The 11,586-nt window shown below is 32.4% G+C and overlaps 1 protein-coding gene across 1 annotated transcript; it reads right to left on the bottom strand.

Moving 5' to 3' along the window:
• Nucleotides 1-1,952: 1,952 nt before the first annotated feature.
• On the bottom strand, nt 1,953-5,466 carry LOTGIDRAFT_229436 (hypothetical protein; the record flags this gene model as incomplete). Its single annotated transcript, XM_009065419.1, has 2 exons — nt 1,953-3,750; nt 5,411-5,466. 2 exons carry the CDS (start codon nt 5,464-5,466, stop codon nt 1,953-1,955), a joined length of 1,854 nt encoding a protein of 617 aa, XP_009063667.1.
• Nucleotides 5,467-11,586: the final 6,120 nt, after the last annotated feature.

The following is an 11,586-nucleotide window of genomic DNA, read 5'->3' as shown; positions in this document are numbered from 1 at the left end:
TTTTATTCCTTTTAGATAATGTCTATATACACAGTTCATAGGGAACATTTATTGAAGACCTATAATGGAATCTTGTTCTTGTATTGTAAAGAGGCAATGATTGACCTTTTATAGTAGAATAATGAAGAGAAAATAATGGCAGAAATTCTGTTAATGACAATCAAGCTTCTTCAAGACAACAGTGCTGGCACGAAATATTGCTGAATGGATGTATCACAATACAACATGCCATGATACGCATATCGTATTGAGACATTGTGTATCGATACTTGCCGAAACCTTATATTCCATAAAAAAGTGGGAATTTTTAAGAAGGGAGGGTTTAAGAAATTCAGAACGAGGGTACAATTTTGTCATGCCTGTGGAATCAACTTCCATCTTCATTAGCCTAATGAAAGAGTAGGGTGTAAAACTTCATTTCATTTCATTGATTACCTGCAAACTTTTGTACTAACCAAACTTATCTTAATAAATAATGTCATGACAGTGGTCATGAGAAAACTGCCTTAAATACCTTGTTTCAAGTTGAACCAATTTTGTTTTCTTCATGCAAGAACATGAAATTAACCAAAGATGAGGGTTCTATTAAAAATAAATCTTTAAAACCATTTAACTAAATACAAACTAATACTTCCCAAATTAAAAATGTATCAAGAATTTTATTCCTTATTAAAGTTTGATTTAATTTGCATCAGAAAGGTTGAAATGTCTCTTAATTCTTAACTAAGCACTTGTTAATTTCCCTTTAAGAGTAAAGTGCCCTCATAATCTATAAGTGATGATTTGAACAATAACTATTGTCATTGTATCTTAACATTCTTAATTATAGGGGAGGTCCAACATTAATACTGATATAGCATGATAGCTCTAATGTCAAATTCACAGAGAAAAATCGAACTACCCACTATCAATTCAAGTAACAGAAAAAACATCATAAACTATATTAGTCATTGTATTTCATTGAAATCTCTTATTCAACAAAGATTCAATTTAAGAAAAAATTTGAAAATTCCACCCAAGCATTAAATAGATAAGTTCATTAATTTATTTAGAATAAAAAATATTAATCAAAAATAACTTAAGACATCTCTGGCAAAATCTTATATTTTTCTGAGTTTTATATTTAAGAAAAATTTAAACTACCACTGGCAGTAAACTGAGACCTAATTAAATAAAATAATTGTTTTCATCTTTAAGACAAATCCTGTTATTTGACAGTAATTTCTGTAACTTAACACAAAATACCTTACATGAACAAGCTTAATTACAGAGATTCTGAAGAATTAAAAACGTAGATCATATTTTTCAAGGCAACTAGCCTCAGAAAAAGAGTTTTCAGAAATTTTAATTGACATTTGAATCTTATTTTCTTGATAATTAAAAGTAATGAGGAATGAAAAAAAGATATATGAAATTAAATTCCTGAGACAATTGAATTCTGAAACAGTTTTTTGATAAAAAAAAAAAAAAAAAAATCCATGTTAAGATAATTGGATTTTTTTGATAAAATGCTTATATATTTCAAAATTGAACAATTTTTTAAGGATTGTCCACATTAAAGAATATCTTAATTAGGAAGTGTATGTAATAAATAATTTGATACATGCAATTGCATTGATGGTGAAAACAGTTTATGTGAATTTTCAAAGGTAAATACATCAGTGTGTGAAAGAGTAATTTTGGCAAACTATTTGTACTGTTTCGGCTCATAGTTCAATTTATAATCATAATTGTTTGGTACATGCATATGTTGTGATTATATAACTATGATTGTCATGATGAATTGAAACGTTGCAAAAATTAAAGGAAGGAGTAGTATATCCATAATAGTGTATCTTATTTAATGATAATGCTTGTTCTGTAATTTTTTGCTGTTTCTTAATATAATTTTGACAATTGGATTGACAAATTTGTTCTTCTCCATGTGCTATAAGATATTTGTATGTGTAGACTTAACGTGATTTGTATGGATGTAGCTGAAAATAAGTTTTTATAAAGGATATAGATTGACAACCATTGCTTCCATCACCAATATCTGGAGAATTGTCATACATGTCACTCTTTCTGAAACTACCAAAACTCTCTGCTGGTGACTTTGGTGAGTTTCTTTCAGAATGTGGTGGACTTTGGTTCATCATCCTGGATTCCCAAAAGCTTGGATCTCTCATGTTGAAGGACATAATATCAGAATGGTTCAGACCAGGATTAGGAATGGCAACACTTGTAGGCAACATAGGTGGAAACAGATGAGGGAAAGATGTCATCATTGTTGTTCGATCTTGATCTAAAGTCAGATGAGATGGTAAGAAACTGTCTTGGAGCAGGGCTGATTTTGCTCGAGGTGATAATCTGGTATCAGTAACTTTTGTCCTCTTCTTTTTAGGTGTGTTAACAATTAGAGGTAGTGCTTCTGTTTGTTCAGGTTCTGCAGCATACATTGGTGGCATCATTTGAGATGGCAAGCCAAAATAAGGAAATGGAGGATGGAATGGCATGTTTTGATGATGGCTAGTACTGATTCTGGGAAAATCATTTTCCATTCTGGATAAAGGTTCAAAAGCACTTATTTTGTCTGATAAGCGACTAGCTATACTATGTTTATTTAGTTCTGACTGTAGATCACTCAGGGATGATGTTGGAGTCACGTCTGGTTTGCGTTCACGTTCCTTTTCTGGTTTAGGGACAAGAGTGGGAACTTTAACAATTTCACTTTTTGAACTGGAAAGAGTTTCAGTATTTTTGAGAATTGGTGCAGATTTCTTTTCAATGAGTTTGCTCACAGCATTGTCTACCACTTTGCTAATGGCATCAACTATTTCTGTTTTGATAGAGTTTGCTAAAGCATGAAGATCGGGAGGTGGAATGTTTCCTGAGAGTTTTCCTGAGCTCTTACTAAGAACTTCCTGTTCTTGGACTAGTTTACTTGCTTGTCTGAAAAAGTGACTAGGGTCCCACTCATTACGAATTGTATTTCTGAGTATGTCCATTCCATTTTCTTTTTCATTTTTGTATAAATTATTTTGATTGTCATTAAAAGAAATGTTTCCATTGTCAAGAGCACTAGAATTGTTATATTGCAAATGATGTTCATCCTCACACAAATCATCACACTTTTGTTTCACTTCACGCAGTTGATTTTGGAGGTGTTGAATATGATCATGAAGAGCAGCTCTCTCCACTTTACGGAACTTAGGATCTGAGGCGCCATAGCTTTTCACCTCATGCTGTTGTGGTTGATACTGCTTCCTCTTTTGTCTTTTGACTTCGGGTGAAGTTTGATTCACCTCTAAGTCTGCTGTACTGGGTGGAGAATGTCGCATACTGGTAATGATGTTCTCAACGCGAGCTCTCTTGGCTTCTTTTGTATCTTGAATTTCTGGTTCAACACCCACTCCATTTGGTAACTCATCCGTGATATCCTCTTTGGACTCTTTAACTTCTTGAGCAGCCGATATATCGGAAACGTCTTCTGTGTCCACATCTATGTCGCTATCGTCTCCAGAATAGTTGTCAGCACCAACCGACCAGTTATCATTATCAGAATTGGCAGCGCTGGTGTTGGATTTTGCACGAAGCATTGTAGATATCATTTCTGAATTTTCTCGATCGTCTACCGCGCAGTAACTTTTGATTGTGTTGTTGTTTTCTAGTTCTTTTCGTTCTTTACTCTGTAGTATATCCCGTAGTAACTGAGTCGTGTCACCAGAAAGAGTATCGTCTTCAGGCTTCATATTTTTCATACATTCACACCTGTAATGACAGGAATAATATTGGATATTAAAATCTTTATGTATATCTATCGCAGACACAGATATGTCAGAAGATTCACTAACAATACTGAACCTAAAACAGTCCGGAAATATCGGAAATTGAACACTTGGACATCACTAAAAAAATTTTATGATACCATACCATTAGAGCACCTCTTGATTCAAATAATTTGAAGAAATTTCGGGCATTTTACGAAAGTCTTTGGATAAAATTGCTTATAGTTATCAACATCTATTATTACTTAATATAAATCGTCATATTTGCGTGGGCTGAAACTAGAAAGTTCATCCCTAAATTTCTATTGATTTTTATTAACTAGTTCAAATTCCATATTTTATCAAAATGCTTGGATTGTCTTAAAAGTATGATATACGGTCTTAAAATTATGACACATAGGTATACAGTATATTTAATCTGATTAAACCCCAGAAAAAATACACATACCCCCTCCTCATCAAGACACAGCGACTACTTTCAAACAGAAGGAAGTTTTCGCTAAATATAGATTAGACCTAAATCTAATTAAATTACTTTGTTGTATTTTTAACAACTGAAGTGTACTATGATTAATTTGTGAAAAATTTCGCGGTAGTTATTTAATTTTACAAAAAAAAACCTCCCTGAAACATACTTTATCTGTTGCCTTGAATGCGGTAAATATCAAACCGTCGCATATAGTTGTTGATATCTCCAAATGTGATCTTTAAAGAGATATTTTGAATTTTATCAACAGTTTAGGTCAGAATTTCTAGTACATCATTGTCAGTGTAGTTTTTTTTTTAATAAAATTATTATTCCAGATGTATTAATATTTGAAAATTTTAAACTTGGCATTTATCTTACGTGAATATTACTCATAATAACGTATATATCAATAACGCACAGTTTAATGTGGGTTAACGGTGATAATAGCATGCGTTTTAAACAAAATGTATACTTAAGCACAACACTTATACAACGATCGATGAAATATTAATTCATATTTTACCGTTATTTCACGGATTCGGGTTGTATGAATTTTATAGTATATTAAATCTATGTTAATATCAAATATATGATGATTTTATACTGAGCATATTTATTTAAGTCACATATTTTTTCAGTTTTTGAATAATTTGGACTCTTATTTAAGAAAATAAAGTTAAGAAAATTAATGTTATTGAACAAATTGGTATATGAAAAAGTACAATAATAAAAATTATTAAAAAATAATAGATAATATCAGAAATCTTCAAATGATTTATCTAAATGTTGTCTAAGGTGTTAAGAAAGTGTTCAAGTCCCTCAAGTACTGATGAGAAAGAATAAGATCTGCTTACCGCTAAGTTTTGTCCGTCCTCTTTCAACGGTAGTTCATCAAATGATTTATCCTAAGGCAGAACAATACTGATGATAAACCCCGTTTCTTACACTCTACTTCAAGCAGCTGTTACCTATCGCTTGATCATCAAGAAATCAATCGAGCCGAAACTTTAATTTATCAAGTGACAACTCCGTACACGTAAAATAATGGGCAGTGGCCATTGAAAGCACCTGTCTCAAGAGAAAGGGGCAGTCGCAATCTTTTCTCCAAGTGCCATTGGCTCGTGTCTTGAGCAAGTATCTGTCATGTGAAATCTTGTGGTAAACAAGGCCTAACCCTGATAAATCGTCTGCTAGCGATTTTAACAGACGAACGGCAAGAACAAGTGACATTTTGTAATGTATTGTTTGCTACACTCAGTAAGTTTCGTGGCCTACAAATTATTCCTATCTTGTTTGTCATTTATGGAATTAGCTCCGCCCACCTTAGAAACAATGTGTGCAGATGATAGTTAATTTTTTGTTCTTCCTTCATTAGAAGAATGGTTTTCACACTCCCAACTGAATATCACATAATCTCATCATTTTGCTTGTTACTTATTGGATTTATCGTGCCTTGATTAAAAAAAATTCTTATCTAAGCTTGCAATGCAGGTCACTCGTTTGGAAGGTATGCATAGGCTAAGCCTTACACGTTATTGTATTTGGTAGAAAATTCCATAACGTTATAAAATATTAAAAAAAAAAAAATTGTATAATCCTAAACAGCCATATCCAAATATGAATGGGGAATGTCCGAATATCATAATATATATTTTTTTATGAAAACATTTGGAATATATATTATTGAAAATACAGCAATTTTATAAATACTGATAACATTATCTCGCACAAATTATACAAGAATTAAGAACGAAGTTCAATGTCGTGACTGAGCAAAAGGAACATGATGCTTTTTAAAAAAAAATGTAGTTAATTGTAATAAATTTCAGCATACATAAATTTTATAGTCATTGATTGGCATGGTATTAGAATAGATTGTATATAAAAAAAAACTGAATATAACTTTCATATTGTCTTACAATTCTCATAAAAACATTGAAATATTAAAGTCTTATATCATGTATGATATGTACTTCTGTCAAATTTATATTTTCTCCCAAATAAAAATTTCAAAATCGATATTATAACTGTAAAATGTAAATCACGTCAGAGAGAAGGAACAGGTTTTACTTGAGATTGAAAAATAGTGACATCTGATAGCTTATTGTAAATAGTATTTACATTTTTTTTCTTTAACTTGAAGATTTATCTTGAATATTAGATATTCATATATCGGATTAATATTTCAACATTAACATTAAAATCGAGGCATATATTGAATCTAGATCCAATTTAAGAAAATGCTATTTAATTTCATATAAACCCCACGTAATTTTTTCAAACATGTCTTAACAGCCCTCATATTCTACCTGGGAATATGCCTTCCAATGGTTTTGTCTGAAGATTTAATTAGCTAAACGCATTGTCCGTCAACATGCAAACTGACACACCTTGGAGAGACTGATTCCAAAAGATGCGGGCTTGACAAAGGTTAAGATATGAAATTGAAGTAAACACACTTAAATATTAATTTATGCAAATTAAATCATTTAAAAAAAAATGAACTGTAATATTTTCAAGGAACATGAAAAAAAAATTTAAACAAAGGAATAGAAATACTTATCGAAAGATCCATTTTATAGTACACTTATACAAGCCGGTAATGGCATAAACTCTATAGCAGCTAGATTGAATTATATCCACTGATGCGTATAGCAGAACAGAATTTTGCGGAGTGCGCACCCAAGAAACTTGTTTTAGTTCAATGAAATATTATGCATTGTGAACTGAATAAAGGAAGAAAGGAAAATGATAGTTGAAGATAATATTATGTATATATAACACATAGATATGATAATATATACCCAATATGACACTCGTGATACGGAAAACAATAGATAGATTAAAATTCTGATTCTCATTCGACTTAATCGCTTAAGTTTCCCCGTTTTTCTTTGTCAAAATAATGATTTCCTTTAAAATATGATGAACTAATATTGGGTAAATCGGGGAATTAATGTCTTTAACGACAGTGGGTTACAAATAGATCTTCATAATCCCCTTAATTTTTCCAAGGTGTTAGATGTTTTTAAATGAACAATAATAAGCTGACAAAAATTACTGTATTTAATGAGTACGTTTTTTTTCCACTGTGATCTGTCGCACTTCGAATCTTCCCTACATCATGATAATAATGATAATGATTTTCTTTTTCTATGAAATGTTCTACATTTCTGATTTTATTAAAAGGTAGATGCACAAAGGCATAGGTCGAGATGTTGGAAGATTTATCCAGCTTAGGGTGGGACAAATACTTTATTTAGAAATTGAAAGGGCTGAAGAGGATGGAGATAGGGAGGGTTCGTTTAGCAAATTTTTAGAAACGAATCACTTTAGTTCTATTGTAGGCTATTTAATTTTGAGGATCATTAGGTCAGGGTTATATTATGTCAACTGGCATTGGAACATTATAAGGAACATTTCAAAAAGTTGTCCTTTCATGAGGCATTGAATCTTAAAATCAACTTCAAAAGCAATAATTATAACTGTCGTAAGAGGCAATTTGTACAGGCCCATCCGATGAGCGTAACTGTAAAAAAATTCTTTATAACTCGACTAATTAAAAAAAAGAAATGTCGCTTTTTAATGAAATTAGAAAACGATTTTTTTTTTCAAATATCCCGAGAGACACTGTTTGCCAAGTGTCAACTTAAAGAATTTTGTCAATTTTGAAAGACAAATTCTTGTCAGGACACGGTTTCTTTTCTTGCATTCTTGAAGCTGTAGCAGACGACGCTGGGATGTTGCTTTGAAGATACCGACAGGTGTGCTATATGATTTAACATGTATTAATCTGAAAATATGTCGCTCTGATTAATGGAAAGTGAAATAAATATATTTAATAGTGGCATACCTATGTCGAGAAATCACAAATAAATCCCTTTTCTTCAAACGATGCACAAATAATAGAAGAGAATATTTCTAATAAAAAGAATGATAACCCCTGACCTTATTAAATACACGACATGACCTCCGCGCATGCGTATTGGCAAAGGCATCTTCAATGGCCGCCATGCTTTCGTCAAGAGCTCGCTACCTACAACGATGTAGTAGGTGGTTTTCTGCCTCCAGGTTCCAAATAGGAAGCCAAAAGGCAAGTAAAGAACATTACGAAACATCAGATATTGTAAATTAAGGGCTCACATGATCCAGATTGTGAAATTATCACACGATTTCACTTGAATTGAAAACCGGATGTTGATTTCTCCCCAATAATCCACCGGTCATGACTTTCGTTTTGCTTAGCAATGACATTGGAAATATCAGCCATTTTTATGTCAATCAGCAATAATTGAGTAATTTACCATGAATTCTTACCCATTTTGACAAATCTCAGATTAATTGATCGGTCTATTGACGAGTGTGTTTTTGAACTATACAGTAGAGTAGAGCTTAAAGATACATTGAATATTGAAGTGATTGATTGTAAAAAAATCCAAAAACAACTAAAAGTCAAAATAAATACAAAAGTCTCAGACTCGGGAGACGCCCCAAAATACCCCAAATCCCACCCATTTAAATACTTAGCATATAGAACCATCCACATAGAAATTGAACGGAGGGGTATGAAATGTAAATTTATAGCAATATTTCCTATCATTTATCCCAATGCCGAGCAAGTTTTATGGGCAATTGGCTAATGATGTCACTGTAGACCAACTTTTTGAACACTTTTGCTATATCTTGAGAACGACTACAATGGTTACCAATAAATTTTTGTAAGGGAAGTGTGTCTTTCACTTGTACTGTACATTTTACTGAGTAATCCAAAATAAGTACATAGCATATAAGCTTTGAGCATAGGCCTACAGTACCTGTTAGGATACTACCAATGAGTATGTCATTTGTATATAATGACTTAACATACATACAAAATACAAAAAGGGTACTGTACCTGTACCCTAAGCTTTTGTATGTGTATTGACGTCTTCAAGGGAATAAGGAGCTCTGTTGAATACCTGGATTGTTTTGGGATACTTTTATTTTATCACCGAAGTTTGTCAATGCAGCGTTTCATTTGATTGTTTGCTAGCCAATCGGAGCCCCACAAGCCTATCGTAGTTTGCAAATACATTGCTTGACTCAATCTCACTGTATTGATGTCATAGTCTGGTCGAAACCTCTTTTTATTATTATTATGTCATCTTCACGATGTCAAGCTATTACTAATTGTATCTGACACTTTGCCAGTGCTTCTATAAGAGAGTATCTCTTATAAAACCTTATACTAGTGAATACAGCCAATCAGAGCAAGATTGTAAACGATTTTGCTGTGCTTTAATCTGGGGGTATAAGGGGTGTACGTTACAACTTAATATTATGAAGATGTCAAATCACATGTACATGTAATTTTTAATTGGCTGCATATATAAAAGCTCTAGAAAACATGATATGTATTTGTAAATTTCATGCAAAATTCCATAATTATTGAAGATAATATCACCCATGGAGAGAAAGGCTTTGTTTTATAAGACAGGACTCAATTCACACAAAGACCATAAGGGTTTTCCAAGTTTTTGAGGTGTTAGAAACTCAATCATTCTTCCGATGCAAAATGTTATTTTTTTGGAATTTGTTATATTGGAACATCTCTTGTTTTTGGTTTAGAAAAGTAATTAGGATGAAGTCGAACCTCTTATATATGGTGATCATCCTTGTTGGTGATTTGATTCTGGTGCATGTGATAAAAGCGTGACAATTTTGTCCATTTCTCTTTCATTTGTGTATATCTTTGTCTCATATTTTTTCTTCAAGTTATTTCTGAGAATTCTTTTGAGAATGTTTGAAGCTTACAGAATGACTTATGGAATTTGTCAATTTTTGAATTGTAATACATTAATTTTTTTTTTAACCTATGTTGACAGACCATGAAATGAATAACTGGCTGCCAACTTGCTTTTCTTATTTGTTGTCTATTTCAACCTAACAGCATGCTCTCTCCATGTGGGTAAATGACCTTAGACTGGATTACATTCTGATTATATAAGCTTATTATCTGTCTCCTGACTTTTCATAACAATAATGAATAGATTTTGACAAGGTAACTGTTTTATATTCATTATGACAATTACCCCTATATTTTGATAGTTTTAATGGAAACTGATGCTATGTAAGTTGACCTAAAGTTACATTCTCACAGCTCAGGACACCTGTAACCTCTAATCTGAAGGGTGAAAGTGATGCTTTTCTCAACTTTGTCACCAGTTCAGGACCACATTCTTGTCATAATGTGTTTTGAATGAACTCAGCTTGTCATCATAATGGCAAGAAATGTGTCAAAAATATTTCATCGCTGTTCTTTGTTTTCACTTTGAGGTCAGTGAAATTACCAGACCCATAGATAACCTGATGTGACCAGACAAATACATTGTCATCTCTTAAAATTATATCAATATTATTTTAAACATATTTCTCAAATATTGGTCATGTTCACTGTGTTAATCACTTGTGCATAAGGTGTGGTGTGCAAAGAAAGAATACTGTGTAGTGTTATTCTGCGGTTTAGATGCAATAATTATTTTCATGTAAAGGTACTAAAACATGTAAATATAATTCAAAATATTAGATTATAGTTTTTCTCAAAAATATGTTGTGAGCCGCGGTGGCTCAGTGAGTTAGACGCTTTCTCGCTAACCTGAAAGTCCAGGGTTCAATCCCAGCATAGGTCAAGATGATACCTTCGGATTTTTCTACCCGGTTTCATCGTTCAGATGGGACAATAAACCGAGGCCCTGTGTGCTACAGGCTGTGCACGTTAAAGATCCCTTGACAGTTGGAAATCTAAAAAGAGCAGACTAATGCCGCTGTCCTAGCAAAATTTCTCTTTGAACCCTGCATGCCCCGTCTTCATTAGCCCACATGGTGCAGAAAAGTAGGACGTAAAACTCCATTCATTTCATTTCATTTTTAGAAATATGTTGACAGTGCATAATAGTTTTTTTTTTTATTTTGAATTCTGCTTATTGGATTTTGCTTTTAATCAGTCCAGAGATTCCAAAATCCCTTCCAGTTCTGGAATATTTGAAAGAATCTCTGGTTTCATATAAACTTACATTAGGTATATATTTAATCTTCAATAGAATGTGATTGTGGTACAGACAAAAGATAATAGTCTTGAATTCTTTGTTGTATTGGCCTTCTAAATTTGCATCTGATTAATATTGCTAATTTTCAAATGAGTGTAGGTTAATCCTTTTCATTTAAAATGAGAACTTTTTCTTAATTTAGTCTTCTTTCTACTTTTAGTTTGATACTTGGGTCTGATTTATATCTTCTTGGCGCTTTGTATGCTAATTACTAGCATCGGACTTCAGTATAAATACACACAAAACTCTAATTATACAGGCTAAG

This window comes from Lottia gigantea (assembly GCF_000327385.1).
Source record: "Lottia gigantea unplaced genomic scaffold LOTGIsca_7, whole genome shotgun sequence".
NCBI lineage: Eukaryota > Metazoa > Mollusca > Gastropoda > Lottiidae > Lottia > Lottia gigantea.
This window is presented reverse-complemented; position numbering and strand designations above follow the sequence as displayed.